This window comes from Rhinolophus sinicus, linkage group LG02, assembly GCF_036562045.2.
Source record: "Rhinolophus sinicus isolate RSC01 linkage group LG02, ASM3656204v1, whole genome shotgun sequence".
Taxonomy (NCBI): domain Eukaryota; kingdom Metazoa; phylum Chordata; class Mammalia; order Chiroptera; family Rhinolophidae; genus Rhinolophus; species Rhinolophus sinicus.
The window spans coordinates 184,881,166-184,901,634 of NC_133752.1; the positions used below are offsets into that span (position 1 = coordinate 184,881,166).

General features: G+C 47.0%; 1 protein-coding gene across 2 annotated transcripts in view; it reads left to right on the top strand.

Moving 5' to 3' along the window:
* The window catches only part of STAB2 (stabilin 2), a 130,796-nt gene extending 111,043 nt beyond the window's left edge, over positions 1 to 19,753 (top strand). For both annotated transcript variants that reach the window (XM_074326224.1, XM_074326225.1), the window contains 13 exons: positions 54 to 158; positions 1,491 to 1,598; positions 3,616 to 3,809; positions 4,959 to 5,100; positions 6,790 to 6,923; positions 8,480 to 8,645; positions 8,769 to 8,875; positions 10,837 to 10,956; positions 11,874 to 12,014; positions 14,020 to 14,127; positions 15,031 to 15,159; positions 16,304 to 16,420; positions 19,264 to 19,753. In XM_074326224.1, coding sequence (XP_074182325.1) covers positions 54 to 158; positions 1,491 to 1,598; positions 3,616 to 3,809; positions 4,959 to 5,100; positions 6,790 to 6,923; positions 8,480 to 8,645; positions 8,769 to 8,875; positions 10,837 to 10,956; positions 11,874 to 12,014; positions 14,020 to 14,127; positions 15,031 to 15,159; positions 16,304 to 16,420; positions 19,264 to 19,314 — 1,622 coding nt within the window. In that variant the 3' untranslated portion in view covers positions 19,315 to 19,753. The remainder of the gene's footprint in view (positions 1 to 53; positions 159 to 1,490; positions 1,599 to 3,615; positions 3,810 to 4,958; positions 5,101 to 6,789; positions 6,924 to 8,479; positions 8,646 to 8,768; positions 8,876 to 10,836; positions 10,957 to 11,873; positions 12,015 to 14,019; positions 14,128 to 15,030; positions 15,160 to 16,303; positions 16,421 to 19,263) is intronic.
* Positions 19,754 to 20,469: the final 716 nt, after the last annotated feature.

Here is a 20,469-nt window from a genome sequence, read left to right on the forward strand (position 1 = left end):
TTTCAATCCCTGATCACTGATTACTGATCACACTCCAATTTGTTGGTTTACAGCCTGTGGCTGCTCCGACCATGGACAGTGTGACGAGGGGAGCACAGGCTCCGGGCAGTGCCTCTGTGAAGCAGGATGGACGGGCCGCTTCTGCGACACTCAGGAAGGTCTGTCATGTGAGGGGTTGGTGAGCCGCCAGTAGCACCACGCTGCAGTGGACCCTACTGAGAGCGTCCACCTGAGAGGGTGGGCATCTGAGCAATACCTAAGAAAAAGAAAAAAGATAACACAACAGCTTTCCCTTTTCCATGTAGAAAAGATGACTTGGATATGTGGCCCCAGGCACCAGAAGTTTGGGCAACTTGAAGAAAAACTAAAGGGAAAGATTTAATTCAAACCCTTGACACCAGCATGCAGTCCTGTGCTATCATGGAAGGTGCCGCCTCAGGCAAAGAATACAGGATCAGACAGGAATGGTCCCTCCCTCAGCATCATGTACAGGCGATGGTGTACACGATGTTCCCACACGTGTACAGACACAGAGGCATAGTGGTCTCATAGTAAACGCCCAGTCTTGGAGCCCAGGATCTGGCCCCTGATTCTGCTGCTCACTAGATGCGTGGCCTTCGATAACCCACCCACTCTGAGCCTTCACACGCTCATCCTTTAAAAAAGAAGTGCGTGTGGCACGCTTTGCAAGGGGAGCGTTGTTCTGAGGGTCGGAGATCATGTTTTGAAGTGCGCAGTGTATGTGGGCACTTAAAAGGATACTATCATCATGGCCATAATCTTGATCCTTACAGAGCAGTCAGTATTCTGAGGCCTCCCTCGTTCCCAAAGCCCTGTGTTCTGGCAAAAGCCCTGAGATGTGAAGTTTGAATTATCCACTGTGAATCACTGTCATTTCATCCTCTCTGGGGGCAGAAGGGCATGACTAAGATCTTCCTGTGGGCTTTGGCAACCTGAAGTTCCAGAATCCCAACAGCACCCTTAACTGCGGTGCCTTCTCCTTCCCTAACGTCTGACCGCCCCATGGCTTTGGGCTGCCTGTTGATGCTGCAGCCCCATCCAGTCACCAAAGCTCCAGACTTCTCCCAAGCTTAATGGTGCCCTCAGAAGGCTGTGGAATTTCTCCTCCAATTTAACCATCTCTGTCTGGAACCCCATGTCCTTAGGGCCAGAGCGCTAATCTGCCAAATTCATCTCTGCTAGCAAATTTTGCAGTATAAAGTTTTAATTGGTTGCTCCTAAAGTTAACATATTTGCATTTTAATCTGATTAACATTGCAGAAATAATGTCTTAATATGAAGGAATAAATCCGGAATCTCAGAATCTCCAGGCTAGGAAGGACCTTAGTAAATCCACCCATCCGCCTCCCACTGTGAGGGGACACTTTTGAAACACAGTAGCAGGCCAGAGAGTCTTGAGAAGATGCTTTAAGCGGATCTCAACTCTTCTCACCACGATGCAGGATGAATGGTGACCTTTTTCTTTGCAGTCCTGCCCCCAGTGTGCACACCTTCGTGTTCTGCTCATGCCACCTGTAAGGAGAACAACACGTGTGAGTGTAACCTGAATTATGAAGGAGATGGAATAACGTGCACAGGTGGGTCCCCTTCGTGCATATGTAAAATAGCAAGGTGGTACAGGAGCAGAGCGGGACTCAGTCAGAGTGCCTGGGCTCCATCCTGGCCCTCTACGTCCTGCCTGGGCCACATGGCAATACCTACACTCTCTGTGACTCAGTTTCCTTAATGGGTTTGCTCACATGTGACCTACCTACCTCCCAAGCCATGGTTTCAAAATTGCTTTGCAAACTGCAATGTACTTTATTTTATAGTGTTTTTCTAAGTCTATGATTAATCCAGTCTTATTTCAAAAAGTTCAGAACATACACTACAGTATTTAAAAAATAACAGTTAAACCTACTCAAATTTTCACCACTCAGTGAGAACCACTCTGAGCTTTGCAAAGTCTGTCCTTAGTAGTTATCAGTTCACCCACACAGCAACCCAAACGAACAGTGGCATACACAAGGCAAATACAGCAGTACCTCGGTTTTCAAACGTCTCCATTGATGAACATTTCGGTTTATGAATGCCGTAAATTTTATGGATCTATGGTATCATTATATAGCAAAATTCATGCTAAATTTGCAGTTTTAGGGGTTGATTTTAAAGGTCCGGAATGGATTAATCCATTTTGCATTATTTTCTATGGGGAAACCGTGCCTCAGTTTTCGAATGTTTCAGAACTCGAATGGTCTTCCAGAATGGATTACGTTCGAAAACCGAGGTACCACTGTATTTAGATGTTAATTTTTATCTCATAGAACAGTTTGGATGAAGGCATGCAGGGTTAATATAGGGTAGCACTCTGAATGGTTATCTGGGAGCCCAGACGCCTAATATCTTGTAGCTCTGCCATCACTGACTTGCCTGGCCCAAGATGGCCACCACCATAAGCACATCCCAGGCAACAGGATAGAGATGGAAAGGAAGGAGGTAAACCTCCCTCTCTTTAAGAACACAACTAATAGTTGCTAAAATCCTGTCTGTCCCCATCGCATTGGCTGGACCCAAATCATAGGTGACACCTAGCTGCAAGAGAGCCTGGAAATATAGTCTTTGGTTGGGCAACCATGAGCCCAGCTGAATATATATTCTGTAAATAAAGGAGACAATAGGTATTAGGGCAAAGCTACCAGTCTTGGCCACAAGTACATTCTTTTTTCATGAATAAATATTCATATAGAGATATGAACTTTCTTTATAAAACTGAGATCTTAAAAAAAAAAAAAAATGAAGCATAAAAAAAAAAAAAAAAAATGAGATCTTGCCATCCCTGCTGTTTTTGTAATCTGCTACAAGACAGTCCAGAAGTGAGTCAGTGCTTAACGACGGCAGCAAAGACCCAAGTTCTGTCTTTCTATCCTGCCATCCTTAGGGTGAGGCCTTCTGTCTTCACGTCCATTCTCTCAGTTTCAGGTGGCTACAACAACTCCAGGCAAAAAGTCCGGCAAGAGAAATCAGATGGCTTTCCAGCTATTCCTGAGGCTAGAGCTAATCTATTATTGGGGAATTGAAATTTGGGGAATTGTGAAAAACAAAGGTCCTTAGAGATAGCACAACACAGTCAGGAAAGCACGGGCTTTGGAATCAAACCATCCTGGGTTTAAATCCCAGCCCCACCACGTTCAGCTGTTTTGCCTTCATCAGGTCAGTGAAGCTCTCTGAGTTTCAGTTTGTTCATCTGTAGGATGGGGGTACAATGTCTCTCTCACAGGTGCTCAATAGTGCACTAACTCTACACACATAACCGTCCTAACATTAAAAACCCAAACTTATTCAGAAAAGTACTAACAAAATGGAGCCTGGATGTGTGTGCCAAAGGGGGCAGAGGTGGACAGATGCCATCAGGCATGGTCTATGAGGGTGTTAGCCATAGGATAATGTTTGCAAAGGCTAGCCCAGAGACCACGGGGCATGGGGACAGAAGGCACCAACATGTGGGGACCCATATATTCCCACAGCCCCGCTGGTCCTGTGACTCATAACCCCTAATCTGAAGCCCCAGTTACACAGATGGTGTCTCATTGAGCCCTCTCTCCCCTGCTCTTGCAGTTGTGGATTTCTGCAAACAGAACAACGGGGGCTGTGCGAAGGTCGCCAAGTGCTCCCAGAAAGGCACAAAGGTCTCCTGCAGCTGCCCAAAGGGCTACAAGGGGGATGGCCGCAGCTGCATAGAGATAGACCCCTGTGCAGACGGCCTCAATGGTGGGTGTCATGAGCATGCCACCTGCCAGATGACCGGCCCGGTGAGTCTCTTCCCCAGGGAAATGTGACATCAGCTTCTTGTGCCTCCCTCAGGCTTGCTTCTCCACGCTGCTTACCATTCTGCCTCTTCCTAAGTTTTCTTCCCACCTCAGTCCATTTCTTGTTAAGTCAGCAGGCTAAATGCAAGGTGATAGCCTAAGCAGAAGCGGACGTTAGTGGGAAAACAGATGAAATCCACATAGTCTATTGTTTAGTTAATAGTAATGTGCCAACACTAATTTCTTAGGATTGACAAGTGTTCTACGGTTATGTAAACTGTTTACATTAGGGGAAACTGGGTGGAGAGTATATGGGAACCCTTTCTGCTATGTTTGCAGCTTTTCTGTAACTCTAAAATTATTCAAAATAAAAAAGTTTATTAAGACAAAGAAAGTTGGTAACAAGTGGCAGGAAAAGCGCAGGTTTGGACACACCCTCAAGTCTTTACAGAATGGAATCATTGCCCTGTTGCCCTGTTTATCCGATGGGAAGAGAAGATGGTAGGAGATAATGTCCGTTATGGTTATAAACGTGAACTTGGAGTCAGGCAACCTTGGAGTCTTAGCTCCTGGACTTCCGCACCGTGTGGACTGGGGCTGGCTATTCAATCTCTCTGAGCCTCAGTTTTTTCATTTGCACAGTGGGCCCAATAATGCAGACCTCCTAGGATTGTGGCGGGGATTAAACGAGATCATTCATTGATTCAACAAATGGTCATCAAGCACCTAGTAGGTGCTATTTCAGGTGCCAGGGATGTAGCAATAAAAAGATTATATACAGGCGAGGGAGCGGGCAATGCTCAGTAAGGAAACAAACGTACAAGACACATACGTTCAGGGATCACCAAGCATCAGGAAGGACATAAATCGGGCCGATGTGAGAGAAGGGACTGGGAGAGCTAGTTTATTTCAGTGGATCAGGGAGGCTGTGTCTGAGGAAACGACACTTGCGCTGAGATGTGAAGGATGACATTTCATCATGAGCCTGTACAAACACCACACGTAGCCGTTACAAAATTCCCTCTGGACAGGAGACGTGCGTATTCTTGGTCCCTCTCAACATCTCCTATGCTGGATGATGGCCCACAAAGCACTTGGGGGCCCTGGGGTCCTAGAGAAGGGGCTTTTTTATCGTTTCTACTCTCCCCACAGGGCAAGCACAAGTGTGCATGTAAAAGTCATTACGTGGGAGACGGGCTGGACTGTGAGCCGGAGCAGCTGCCCATTGACCGCTGCTTACAGGACAACGGGCAATGCCATGCCGATGCCAACTGTGCCGACCTCCACTTCCAGGGTCAGTGTGGCCAGGGGCTGCTGGCCCAAAGCACCTGGTCTTCAGGCTTTGGGGAACGGGATCTGGGCAAGAGCAAAAGGGAAAAAAATTAACTTTAAAAAAGTAAAAGTTTTAATTTAGTATTTTTTAAATTAAAAATTAAAACCTGGGGACCAAACAGCCCATGCATTGCCCAGGACCCAGTGCCCAGGAGGCCGTGGGCCCCTGTCGTGGAGAGGCGGAGTAAACTCAGAATTGGACCCTGAGCCATGAGAACCAGGAGGGAGCTGAAAACTCATCTAGCATGGATTTTCCTGATACTTCCTTTCCCCCACGTTGCTGAGTAACCCCTGCCACCAGTTGATTGGAATTGAATCTAAGGAGCGTAGTTTAGGGTTTAAACCACAACGAGGAAGCGCCTGCCACATACAGAAGCGATTTCTTAGCAATTGTTTTGATCATAGCACATGGATGGGCATAGGCCCCACTTACTTTCAGGGATGATTTCAGTGGCTTAAAATAAAGCCACAGATATAATGAAACAAAGAAGTACAGAGGTGCAGGTGTTAGGGCCTGCTGAAACTGGATGGAAGAAAGCCATAAGGGACCCACAAACTCGTTCTGAGCCAGAGTGAGGAGGGGCTTCTGTGGTTCAGAAAGCGATTCAGGGCACTGCATGTTATGGCTGACGGGATGTCTCTGACTGGGTTGGCTTTGCTTTACAGACGTGATCATTTTCGTGAGGCAGGTTTTACACATTTCAGTGATAACTACTGACTTACTACCTGTATGTACTAGCTTAGTCCATCAGGGCTCCTACGATGAAGTACCGTAGCTTGGGTGGCTTACAAACAACAGAAGTTTATTGCTCACAGTTCCGAGGCTGGAAGTCCAAGATCAGCATGGCGGCATGGTCAAGTTCTAATGAGGGTCCTCTTCTGGGTTGCAGGCTGCCGACTTCCCGTTGTGTCCCTACATGGCAGAAGAGGCAAGGGTGTCCTCTGGGTCCCTTTTATAAGGGTACTAACCCCATTCATAAGGGCGCTATCCTCATGACCTAATCACCCCCCAAAGACCTCACTTCCTAATACCATCACATTGGGGGTTAAGATTTCAATATATGAAGATAAGGGGGACACAAACATTCAGTCCATAACATATATCAAGTCCTCAGACACCTCAAATTTCTTTTGGAGATGAGATAGAGGATGCATAGGATATATAACATTGTCTCCTTGTAAGACGATGCCCAGTGTAGTTGAGGAAATTTTTATAAGACCAGGAAAAGAGAGTAATAAGACGGAAAACAGCAATTTATCTCGTTGATGGTGCAGCTGAAATGAGAGAGAAGAATAGAGAAAAATTGAAAGCAGAGATGCGAACAGATATTTGCCCACCCATGTTCACAGCAGCCAAAAGATGGAAACCACCCAAATGTGCATCAACAAATGAATGGATAAACAAAGTGTAGTCTATCTATACGATGGAATATTACTCAGCTTTGAAAAGGAATCAAATTCTGATACACGGTACAACATGAATAAACCTTGAAAACACTATGCTACATGAAATAAGCCAGACACAAAAGGACAAATGTATGATTCCACATACAAAGACTCAATAGTTGGCCTTCCACTTGGAAAGTCCTTTGCAAGAGCTGCTGCCAACCAGGCAGGCTGACCTGGGCCATTCCTCTTCTTCCCCTTCTAGATACCACCATTGGAGTGTTCCATCTACGCTCCCCACTGGGCCAGTACAAGCTGACCTTTGATAAAGCCAAACAGGCCTGTGCCAACGAAGCTGCAACCATGGCAACCTACAACCAGCTCTCCTATGCTCAGAAGGTGGGTCCCCAGTTAGTGGGTACCATGCAGCCAGGGTCTGATGGGGAGGAGCTACAGCACCTTCTTAAGATGGTCTGGAGACTTGGGCTGTTGCCTTCTTGGAGGGGAGTGCAGAAAGCTCCTGGAGCTATAATAACTTGTCACACATAATAATTTGTCACATTAATTAAGAGTCTACTATGTATCAGGCACTGTGAGGGGTGGTTTGTTGACATTACTATCCATCCTTACGACATCCCCGGAGGTACAGATAGGGCAATGGAGGCTCTGAACAGTTAAGTAATGTGCCCAATGTCAAATATGGCCTTGACCCCAAAAGTCTGTTCTCAACCATGACATTCAGCTGCCAAGACAGAGGCATAGACTGGGAGTGCACCTCACAACTGGAAACCAGAAAGAGATCAATAACCACAAGCCTAGGATCCCCCTGAACCCACAAAGCAGTCAGGTTTCTCTGGAATAGCTGGAGCTCTCTGTGTCTGGAGGGGCTGTGAAAGGGGTAAGTGGGGATGGTCCCGGCTCTCAGCCACAACCAGGCAGGAAACGGAGCTCTGGCCAGCGCGACTCTCTCGGCCTCTAACAGAAGCTCTGCCCACTGGGAAAGGCCAGCACCTTGGAGTTACCTGCTAGTGGCTTCCCACTGGGGGTAGAGGAGGTGGCTGCCTACACAGTGTGATTTTAGAGCTCTTCCTTTACCTCCATCACTACCAAATCTCTCCAGCTTTCTTCAGACCTGACGTTTCTTTACTAAGGAACAAAGGCTTTGATGGCAGAACCCAGGTTCCTGGAAGGTCTGAATTTCTGCTCTCCTGCTTGCTGGTTGGGTGGCTTTGATCAAGCCACTGAAACCTCTGTGCTACTTGGAATGTTAATATGAAGACTAAAGGTAATATGGCACAGAGACTAGCACACAGTAGGAACTCAGGTTTTAAGAGTAAGAGTTCTACAGTAGACTACCGGGGTTTGAATCTCAGCTCTGCTACTTGCTGGCTGTATGACTTTGAGCAAGTTACTTAACTCTTCTTTGCCTCAATTTTCTCAATTACATGATAGGGATTATTTTTTTAAGTTCCTATCTCAAAGGGTTGATGTAAGGGTGAAAGACGTTGACACATGAAAAGCCCTTGCAGTAGAACCTGGCCCAGAATACGCTCTCAGTAAGTGTTATGGTGATGATGGTGGTGACGATGATGGTGGTGATGATATTGTTGTTGATCAGTTAGAGTTTTGTCAACTCATAAGCAGAAGAATTTACAGCCAGGGGTCAATGGTTGACAGCAAATCCTTTCTCAAGAGCGGGGCAGAAGATAAATGAGTGTGACATACTCAGCCACCTACAAGAAAGAGAGGGTACCACTTTCATCCATCCAATGGTTCAATCAACGAAAACAATGAGCATATACTATGTTCCAGGCTCAGAGGTATAATAGGCAAAATGAGCCATAACCCCAGACTCCATAGAGTTTACAGTCTGATGGGGAAATCAGACATGAACCACAGGAACCCACAACACATCTGAAATGGCAGCTGATCTGTGGCCACATGTGTCCCTACAGGCCAAGTACCACCTCTGCTCAGCAGGTTGGCTGGACAGTGGGCGGGTTGCCTATCCTACAGCCTACGCCTCCCAGAACTGTGGCTCTGGCATCGTTGGGATAGTGGACTATGGACCAAGAAACAACAAGAGTGAAATGTGGGATGTCTTCTGCTACCGGATGAAAGGTAACTAACCCCAGATTCCAGGCCACACAGCTGCTCAACCTGGCCAGCCATCCTCCCAGGGTGAGCTTGGCAGCCCAGGCCCTGCCTCACTGGAGCACAACCCCATGTGTTCCTGCCTTCCAGATGTCAACTGTACCTGCAAGGTGGGCTACGTGGGAGATGGCTTCTCATGCAGTGGAAATCTATTGCAGGTCCTGATGTCCTCCCCCTCACTCACAAACTTCCTGAAGGTATGTACCGTGTCTCCTGGTGTTCACCTCAGGGAAGGAGGGGTTGCCTCAAAGCAGATTAGAGAGATGAGTCCTTGAGAGGAGGCAAAGGCTCACAGTCACGGTGAGGAGCATGGCCACTGGACCACATTGCCTGAATGTGAAGCTTGGGTTTGCCGCTTGTTGCCTCACCTTAAAATTCCTTTCCTCCCTGGGCCTCAGTTTCCTCATCTGTACTATGGCGATAATGATAACACCAACTTCATAAGGTCACTGTAGTAAGTAAATGAGTTAATACTTGTAAAGCACTTAAACCTGGCCAGCACACGGAAAATGCTATATTGATGTTAGCTAGTGTTATTATCTCTGTTTGCATCTAGAGCAGCATAAGTGTCTGAACTGTAGGAATGAGACGCTCTTTTGTCTTCATGGACAGGGAGGGACACAGTGAGCTAAGTCTGCCTGGGGATCACCCACTGAGCCAAATTACCAGCATGGCGCCCACTTGCATGTTGCACGGCACTTCAAGTCACTTTGATATTCTACAAGTTATGTCCAATGAAGAGAATACCCCAGTTAGAGAAGGATTTGACGCTGACTGATCGAAGAACTGAGCTAACAGTAACAATAACAAGAACAGCTAATATTTCTTGAGCATCTACTTTGCACTGGGTACCGTACTGAGCCCGTTCAGAGCACTTTGCTCTTAGTCCACAGTTCTAAGCTCTGGAAGGCAAAGGATTTTCTCGGCCTTGTGGCTGGTGTATAGTAGGTGCTCAGTAAATACTTATTAGAAGGAATAATCCTCATGCAACCTTATAAGGTCACTTCTGCTATTATTCCTTTTGTGGATAAAGCAACTGAGGCTTAGCAAGGTCAAGGACACAGCCAAGGAAAGCAGACTAGGCATAAATACAGGTCTTGCAAGATCAGGGCAGAAGTTAGAGAACACAGACCCCAAAATGGTGAGTCTCTGTCCACAGACCAAAAGTATCTATCTAACTGGTCTGAAAATCAGGGTTAATATTCTAAAGAAAAACACCCAAACCAACATTTCTGTTATGTGGGAGCTTGTCTTCTGACAGCATTTCAGGAAAAAAACAGTATCAGAATAAAACCCACTGCCTGCATGCCCTTCAGCAAATTAGTTTCTCTGGGCATTAGTGGTCCCGTCTGCACAGTGATGAAGTCGAACTGGGTAGTGTGACTTCTTAACATCTATTCAGTGAGTATTTGTTAAAAACTGACTATGTGCTTGATACTATCACTGAACAAAATAGACACAGAAAAAAAACACACAGAATAAACAAGTAAAGAGTATTGAATGCTAGAAGGTGATCTATCCTAAGGGAGGAACAAAGCAGAGCGGGGAGGTCGGGTGGGGCGGGGGAGGAGCACCACACGGTTCTCATTTTGCATAAAGTGATGAGAGAAGGGCTTAGAGAGAAGGTGACATTTGAGACAACCAATGAGGAGAGAGAGTTCGCCATGCAGATTTGGAGGAAAAACACTCCAGGCAGAGGAACAGCCAGGCAAGTTGGAGAAACAGCAAGGAAGCCATGTGGCTGGAGCTGAGTGAGCGAGAGAGAGGACAGCTGGGCCAGGGGTCAGAAGAGCAACCGTGCCCAGGTGGTTCAGGCCTCCTAGGACATTTGAAGGACTTTGACTTTTCCTCAGTGAAGCCAGAGCCATTGCAGGGTTTTGACAAGAGGAGACTCAGGATTTGACTTCACATTTCAAAGAACTGCACAGGCTGCCATGTTGAGAATGGTCTGGGATGTGGCTGTGACTTAGGACCTCAGGATTCAGTGAGGAAAAGTGCTCCTAAAACTTTCTCAAGGGACAGTCAGAAGACACAGCAGATGAGTGGCAGCCTGAGCTGGAGCTAACGTCAGGAATGTTTCCAGGTGTGATCCTCTCCAGCCATCACAGCCCTTACACACCAGGGCTGGCCCATCTGATCCCTTCCTTCCTCTCCCCAGGAAGTGCTGGCCTATTCCAACAGCTCAGCCAGAGGCCGGGCATTCCTGAACCGCCTGACTGACTTGTCAATTCACGGCACCCTCTTTGTGCCCCAGAACAGCGGGCTGGGGGAAAATGAGGTGAGTCGGGTCCCTGGCGTCTGTGCTGTAGACTAGCAGTCATAGAGAATCAGTTACCTATCACCACAATGATGCTGTGTCACAACTCCCCCCAAAACTCAGTGGCTACACATTTATTTAGCTCAAACATCTGCAGTTCAGTTGGCAGTTCTTCTGGTCATGGCCAGGCATGCTCATATGTCTGCGATGGACTGGCTGTCAGCTGATCTAGGCTGGCCTGTCTCGGGCTCTGCTCCTCGGGGCTCTCAGCCTCCAGCAGGCTAGCCAGGGTGTGTGCTTATGGCAATGGCAGAAAGTGGTGAGAGCAAGCCCAGTCCTGCCAGCACTTTTCAAGCCCCTGTCTGGTGGTCACATTTGCTAACATGCCACTGGCCCAGTAAGTCAAATGGCTGAGCCTAAAGTTAAGAGTGGGAGGCCCTCAGAGTTACATGGCAAAGGGCAAGGATACAGGGATGGGTGACGAAGCAGGGCCATTGATGCAACAATCCACCAAACTTGGTCATGTCATGGCACACAGAGGAATCGGCAATGCTTATTCAGCCCTCCCACAGATGGTTGACCTGCAGGCTCTGACAGCCTCACCCCTAAGGCTGAGAGGATCAACACCTCTGCCTACTTGTTCAGCACTCTCGGCCCATTCTTCCTAGGACACCATTGGGAAGCTCTGCTTAGATCATAAAGATAACTTTCAATACCATTTCGTAGCTAAAGGAGAACCTCAGGCAGGGGCCAGACAACCAAAAGCCTCAGAAAAACTCAACTTTTCCTGACCTCCACATGGAAACAGAAGAGCCAAGACCATGAAAAGTGACTTTGTGTGTGTGTGTGTGTATGTATGTGTGTGTGCTCCCACTCATTAAAAAGAAAAAATATTGCTTGGCCTTTAAAAACCATTCTTGTTTCTCCTTTCCTCTCAGACGCTTTCTGGGCGAGACATCGAGCACCACTTTGCCAATGTCAACATCTCTTTCTACAATGACCTTCTCAATGGTACCATCCTGCAAACTAGGCTGGGAAGCCAGCTGCTCATCACCTCCAGCAAGGACCAGGGCCAACTGGTATGAAGAGTCTTCTGGGGTTTTTAGGAAAACTGGAGATAATACATGCAAAGCTCCTAGCATACAGTAGGTGCTTAATAGATGGCCACTATTATAATGTGAAAATACACTCTAACCCTGCTATTAGGGGACGGTATTAGCTGCACACCGTAGCCTACTACACTGCCTGTTAGGCTGCCTCTGTCCCTTTGGAAGTAAGCCATTGGTGACCAGTGAGGAACTATCAATGAAACAACTTTAAACTGTCTGATTGTCCACCTTTGTTTCTGTCACACTGTCAACCTATCCCAGGTGTTATCACGTGATTCTTGAAGTCAAATGAACCTACTGTGAAAACTCCTTCCGCCACTTGCTCGCTGTGGGAACTCAGACAAGTTATCCAACTTCTCAGTGTCCCAATTTCCTCATCTGAAAAATGGGGGTGATGGGGATGTGTTGATGATATTGAGAATGATGATGGCGGTGATGATAATATGGATAACAGTGATGGTGATAATGGTGGTGATATCATGATGATGGTGATGATGATGGTGGTGATATTAATGGTGATGGTAAGGATATTAATGGTGACAGTGATGACTGTTTTGATGATGGTGGTGATGGTGTTGATGATAATGATATTAATGGTGGTGATATTAATGGTGATGGTGATGGTGGCGACTATTTTGATGGTGATAGTGGTGGTGATGGTAATGGTGGTAATGATAATGTTGATTGTGGTAGTGATGATATTAATGGTGATGGTGATGGTGATGGTGGTAGTGATATTAATGGTGATGGTAAGGATATTAATGGTGACAGTGATGACTGTTTTGATGATGGTGGTGATGGTGTTGATGATAATGATGATGGTGATATTAATGGTGATGGTGACGGTGGTGACTATTTTGATGGTGGTGGTGGTAGTGGTGGTGGTAATGGTGGTGGTGATGGTAACGGTGGTAATGATGATTGTGGTAGTGATGATATTATTGGTGATGGTGATGGTGATGGTGGTAGTGATATTAATGGTGATGGTAAGGATATTAATGGTGACAGTGATGACTGTTTTGATGATGGTGGTGATGGTGTTGATGATAATGATGGTGGTGATACTAATGGTGATGGTGACGGTGGTGACTATTTTGATGGTGGTGGTGGTGGTAATAGTGGTAATGATAATGTTGATTATGGTAGTGATGATATTAGTGGTGATGGTGATGGTGATGATTGTTTTGATGATGAGGAGGAGGAGGATAATGATGCTCATGATATTAGAAGTAGTGGTTGTGGTAATGATGACCATGATAACCATGTTGTCAAAATCATAGGCTCTTGTGGGGATTCAGTGACTCAAGGCTTGCAGCATGCAAAATAATGCCTGACATGGAGCAAATGCTAAATATTATTTTTTTAATTTTTACCTAATAAAATATTTCTGTTATTGAAGACCAGTAGTTTAGCACTTCTCAAATTTTAACAGGCATTTAAATTACCTGCAGGTTTGTTAAAATGCAGGCTGTAATTCAGCACGTGGAGTGTGGGGCCTCAGCTTCTGCATTTCTAATGAACTCTTAGGTGATTTCCCACACCACAAGCCAGTGGATCACACTTTGATTAGCAAGGGATTAGATCACTTAAAAATGCCTTTTCCAACGGTGGGGAGTGATGTTCAGAGCACTGGATCTGGAGTCCAGAGGCATGGGGTCTGCCACTTACTACCTGGTTGATCTTGGATAAAACATTTTCCTCCTGATCCCTCATCCATCAGCCCAGTGGGCTGGACCGTTAACCCCTTAGGTCCTCTGCAGTCAGATCAAGTTGTTGGCACAAGGGCAACTAATGTGTTCCGGGCTGTCAGAGAGTGAGCTGAGTCCTGTGCTGCCTGTTGGTGAAGGGAGGCCTGAAACCCAGACTCCGAGATCTCGGGCAACACAAACAACTTCCTTCCATGGAAACAGCACCCCATGGGGAGAAAGAGCCACATGACCACAGAGCTCCATCAGCCCTCTTCTTGTTTCCCTAGGAGACCAGGTTTGTTGATGGAAGAGCCATTCTGCAGTGGGACATCTTTGCCTCCAATGGGATTATTCATGTCATTTCCAGGCCTTTAAAAGCACCGCCCTCCCCAGTGGTGAGTACCCAGAGATCCTGGAGAGGGACCAGGAGGAGCCCAATGTCTGTCTGCTCCCCAGGAGGTAAACTGTTGCTGGAAGCCCTGTTCACCCCCTTCCCTGGAGACTGGAGAGGCCTCCCCCAACCACGGGAGCTGGCCTTGGGGATGCCTGGTTCACCCCACCCCCATTCCTGTGCATTAGCAACACAACACTTGTCACCATTAATATTTGTTGACTAAGAGAGACAGGATGGGCCAATGACGAAACCACTGGAAGGGAAGTGAGAAATAAATCTTGGGTCTTCCACTTCATAGCTGTGTGATAAGTCCCAGAACATCTCCAAGACCCACTTTTCTGACCTGCAAAATGGGGGGTCCTATTGCCTTCCTTCCTGGGTTCTTGGGAGGACCATGAGTTAATATAAAATAATTAGAATTGCCCCTGGCACACAGTACATGCTACAGAAGAGTTGCATGGTTGGTTGGTGGTGTTGGTATCTTCACTTGGTCCAAAAAGTGTGAGGGAGGGGTGAGCACAGCTGGCTTCTGGGAAATTCAACAGCATTGTAGTTAAGCGCATAAGCTCCAAAGCCAGGCTGGCCACAAAGCGCACCTGTACCACTCACTGGCTTCACGATATTGGTCCAGTGCTTACTCTCCCTTTACCTCAGTCCCCCCCTATAAAAATGGAAACAGTAATAACTGTCCCTATCCCTTTGGGCTACTCTATTTTTAAATGGATTATTTCACATAAGGGGCTTAGCACAGACTCTGGCAGTATTAAGAGTAGATAAATGTTAACTGCTTTATCATTATTTTTATTCCAACATGTCCCAAGAAGCCCCAGGCCAGCAAGAAGGGGGTGGGCTCCAGAAAGCGTGCCCAGTTCTAAGTACCGACCCCTCCCCTTTCTGTGTTCAGGCTTCAGTCCACGCTGGCTTGGGGACAGGGGTAGTCTTTGCCATCATCCTGGTCATTGGGGCCATCGCTTTGGCTGCATATTCTTACTTTCGACTAAACCGCGGAACAATTGGCTTCCAGCACTTTGAGGTAAGAGCAAGAAACATGGGAACATGGGGATGGGGTTCCTCTCTGCAATTCAGCCCTTGGCTCTGGACTCTTTCTGGGCTGCTTCTGAGCGCTCACCCAGCAGTTGGGTGCTTGGCACACACTTCCTGCCTCCTGGGTGGGGTCTGTGCCCCTAAGAGCAGCAGCAGTGCCAGTTCCAAGCACCTCCTCCTGAGACAGGGTTGGTGAGGAGGGTGATGGGCTGCCAATAGCACAGGGCCTCCAAGCCTCTGTGCCAGGGGTCTGGCTTGGAAGCCAATGCACCAGGGCCCAGAAAGCACTCTCCCCTTGGAGGATTCATGAGACAAGCAGTCACCATGATTGGCTTGGGCTTCAAGACTGATTCTGAGGTGGGAAACAGAGTCAGGGACCTGCACAGTGGGGCCGCACACTGCAGCAAGCGAAACATAATGCCCATCTGAACTGTTTGGGAATTTCAAACATTTCACCCTATTTTAACTGTTGAGCCCACAGCTGGGTCAGCGGGTCTTGGCTGACCGTAGGGTGACCCTGGGGACCAGGCTCAGCAGCGGCACAGCAGCTCAGCACCCTCTCTTAGGAGCTTTCTACTCCCTGGCCCAGCCTCTCCTCCCGCTGCCTCCTCCAGACACTCCTGGTAAAGACTGTGCAGAGCCCCCAGGCAGCAGTTCATTTCCTTCTAGCAAGTATCCCGCCTCTTGGTACGCTCCAGGGCAAACCTCAAAACATCATTTTGAGCACAAATGGACACTCTGTACAAACCCTTCTACATCAAGTTCAAAGGCAGGCAAAACCAGTCCAGGGTGATTGAAGTCAGGTTCCCCCGGGTGAGATTGGGTACTGGGGCTCCAATGGCAATGACAGCACTTCCCGGGGAGATGGAAATGCCCTTGTGCTGATTTGGGTGGTGGTCACACCTGGATGGAAATATTAAGAAGTCATTGGGGTAAAAAAATAGAAATCATTGAGCTGAACACTTAAGATGGGTGCATGTTACTACGGGTAAATCAGATCTCAACTCAAGTACAGTTAATACATAGTTCCCGAGGTGGAGGTGGGGGGCTTGCTTTCCCTGCCATCTTGGATGCACCCCTCCAGCCCCCAGCGCATCCTGGCTCTCAGCTTAGGCGCTTGTCTTTCCGAACAGTCGGAAGAGGATATCGACGTCACAGCTCTTGGCAAGCAGCAGCCTGAGAACATCTCAAACCCTATGTATGAAAGCGCCAACTCAGCTCCCCCAGAACCTTCCTACGACCCCTTCATGGTGAGTTTGCATTTTTATCTGGAAGAGGTTCAGGTGGGGTGCAGGGAAATGATGTCTTTCAGCAAATCTCACTGGAAAGCGTCTCACCAAGGAAAGCTCAGTTCTAGGACAGGTCTTGGGGCAACACGCCTGAAAGCCAGTGTGGTGTTGCAAGCAGAGTGAAGCCGTGTGGTTGTTCAGGCCTGGTTCTTCTGGGTAGACGACAGAAGCTTCCCACAGTTAGAGGTAGGGAAGAAACAAGCTGTTGCCCAACCCCAACCTCATGACCAGGTGACACATCGTAAGGAGAAGAAATGGACAAGACACACAAATGAGAAACAGAAACTCATAGACACAGACAATAGTTTAGTGGTTACCAGAGGGTAAGGGGGGTCGGGGATGGGAGATGAGGGTAAAGGGGATCAAATACATGGTGATGGAAGGAGAACTGACTCTGGGTGGTGAACACACAATGGGATTTATAGATGATGTAATACAGAATTGTACACCTGAAAGCTATATAATTTTACTAACAATTGTCACCCCAATAAATTTAAAAAAAGAAAGAAATGGGCTAAATTCTGCCACAAACATTTGAGGTAGCAGCTGCAAAGTAAGACATAAAGTCTTAAAAGAGTATGTTTCCTGTAGTTATGCTTTACAGTTGCATTTACATTGTTGGCCCAGACTCTTCTGCCTGCGGTCAGCTGCTTCTTGCTTTTGGAGCTATGTCCCTTTGATGAGGTCCTTTAATCTAGGGCTGCATGCTGTGCTCTGGTCTTCCAGGTAAGGCTCATTTGTTCCTCAAGTTAGTAATCCTTGAGCTTAGACTCCACTGACTTCAACCCAGGGGGACCCATTCACACTGAACGTGGAAGGTACACCCTGCCTGCCAGTGTATTGCCAGGTCTGGACTGAGAAGCTAGGGATAAAAGTGCTGCCTTTTATACAAAGATAAGAACAACTGACGGCCAGTCTAATGCACGCCCTTTTGAACCTCAGCAGACTGAGCTGATGGCCTTACTTTTATCTTATGTGGATCTAGAACCTCCCTGCGACAGTAACCAGAGCCAGAGAGCTGCTGTGCTCACTTTGTGTGTGGACATGTGCTGCCCCTCCCCCCAAGACTGTATTATGGTTGTTGGATTTTTGTAAGTTGGCCCTGAAACATTATGCAAATATTTTATTGCACCATTTTAAGCGTCTATGGTGCAACAGATGTTATTTTTCCACGGTGAACCACATGTAAATACCATATGGTTCTTGATGCCTGTGGCAGAAGATGGACTATAGTTGCGATAGATGGAAAAATAATCAGATCATAAATCCCATTTTGTTTTTCTAATCAAAACGATGTGAAAGTGTCTAGTCCAAATTGCAAGGGTAGGTTCAGCTGGATGGCATTTATTAGTATTTTACTTCTGCACGCATTACATTGACATCAACCTCATTTTAAAAGCAGGGAAAGAAAGTTATCTGTCCTGGTCAAGGCGCCCCTTGCCTTCTCAGCTCTCGGGCGCCTTCAAAGGACATGCTCAGCACCGTGTATGAGAGAATCACCCGAGGCAGGCGAGAGTATCGTAGATGCAGGATTCCCCTAAACCGTCTCATCAGACCTGATGGCAAAAATGTTCCAGTAACAGGACGCCTGAGCTGAGGGCACCATCCCAAAACGTGACGTGCTATATTCTCTTGCCTTTTATACTGAAGGGTGGGGGGCACTGATAGAATACGCACAGCCAGTGCAGACATCTTGAACACGTCTATGATGCTAGTTAACAAAGCTTCGGTGCTGATCAGAGATAAAGACAGCTACAGGCTTGGGGTGGCTGCCTCTGCAATAGGGCTTCTGACTGACTCACTCAAATCTCAAGGGCCATCCTTAGTTCAAGATGAACTTTCAAACTGAAAGGACGTTTTTGGTAATCATATGAATAGCCACCTTTTGTGGGGTGGCCCCTCCCTTAAGGTAGTATCTAATTTAATCCTCACACCTCCCTGTGAGGTAAATATTACTATGACCCTTTAGAGATGAGGAAACAACAGCAGAGTTAAAATGATTTGTCCAGGGCACACAAGCTTTGAACAGTAGCGACTGCAGCCACCCCCAAGCCTTTTGCTGCCTTAGCTCTGATCAGAACGGGTAGCCCTAACCATCACACCGTCCTGCCTGCCAACACGAGACATGAGACAGCAGCATGAAGGAATGCTCCCACCCACGTGTATTCCCAGGGCACTTGGGGAAGAACTGTATTTTAGGCTGTGGGGGAGGGAAACGTTTTCTTTGACTCTTAGGGTCCCTGGCTAGGTCTGAAAAATAGACTGACAGATTCACAGGAGAAAAGCATATAAATTTTACTGCATGTTTATGGGAACCATCAAAGAAGAATGAAGGCCTGAATAGTGGCCAGAGCAGGAAGTTTTTATACTTTTAGACAAAGAAGCAATATACTATTTGTGAAAAATTGACAAGACACAGGGGTAGAAAGTGGTGAAGAAGTAAGTAGGAAGATAAAGTTAGTGTCACAAGGTTTGTTTGTACAGATCTCCTGGACCCAATTCCTCATCTCTGGTGATGAGTATATTCTTTCCTCATGGTACAAGGAGGGGCCCTTTCACATGGCAGTTTTATGACCTGTTTCAGGGAAGAAGGGGGAGGAAGGGAGGAGGTCAGAGGGACCTTCCTGCCTCTGCCATCTTCCGCTTAAGATTTAATATGCCAAGATGCTGTGTTTTGGGGTAATGTGTCCTGAACCCCATCAAGGCCTCAGACTGGTGGCCAAAAGGAAACGCTCAACCTGGAAAGGCGTGACGAGTGCGAAGTCCTGGGCCCTCTCTGCGTTTCACAGACCTCTCTCTTCCAGGACTCTGAGGAGCAGCAGCTGGAGAGCTGTGACCCTCTGGGGGCGCTGTGAGGGCCCGACCAGCTGCCACCAGCCATCACTCCGCCCCCCGAGCCTCCTCATAAAGGCCATCAACTGTGAATCCTCAGCACCAGCCGCCCTTGGGGAACCGAAGGTCCTCGAACACTTTGAAATACAAAGCACTCAAGCCGTACCTCATCTCTTGGTGAATCTGGGGGACTCTTGTTTCTGTGGGTGACAGACCATGTCAAATCCACCCACCAACTCAGGGGGGCTTCTCCCTCCTCTGACCTTCTGCTGTCTTTCCTGTGTACCTTTAGAGTCAACATTCTACCCAACTCGATAGTAACTGTGACCTTGTCTTACTTCCCTATTAGACTGGAAGCTCCCGAAGGCAGGGGCTTGCTTTCTTCATCTTGTATCTTAGCACTTGGCACCGTTGTCAGACACATGAAAGGTGCTCAATAAACGTTTATGGAATAGAAGTCAAGTCAGTGGGACCAACTCAGTGTTCTGGGAAACAATACGGTTCGCCATAGAAGGGGTCAAACTTTGAAGACAAAATCCATCTATTAGAACTAATTAGGGCCTTTTCAATTAGCCCACATCTGCCTTATGAATTATTTCTTAATTCTGTTTTGTTTACTTGTGTATTTTAAGGAGACATGGTCACCACAATGAGGTACCACTTCCCACCCACTAGGGTGGTTATAATCAAAAAAGATAATAACAAGTACTGGCGAGGATGTGGAGAAACCGGAACCCTCACACATTGCTGTTGGCATCTGCAAAATGGTGCAGCCACTGTGGAAAAGAGTTTGGCAGTTCCTCAAAAAGTTAAACGTAGAGTTACCATATATGATCCAGAAACTTCTCTAAGGTATATACCCGAGAGAAACAAAAACATGTCCAAACTCAGATATGTTCACAGCAACATTATTCGTAATAGCCCAAAACGGAAGCAACCCAAACACCCCTCAGCTTATGAACGGTGTATCCATATAATGAAATGTCAGTCCAGTCCTTTAAGGGAACTAAGATCTGATACGTGCAACAACACGGTTGAACCTTGAAAATACACTAAGTGAAAGAAGCCACACACAAAAGAACACATACTGTATGATTCCATTTATATGAAATGTCCAGAATAGGCAAGTCAGAGACAGAAAGTAGATTAGCGGTTGCCAGACACTGGGGAAGGAGTGG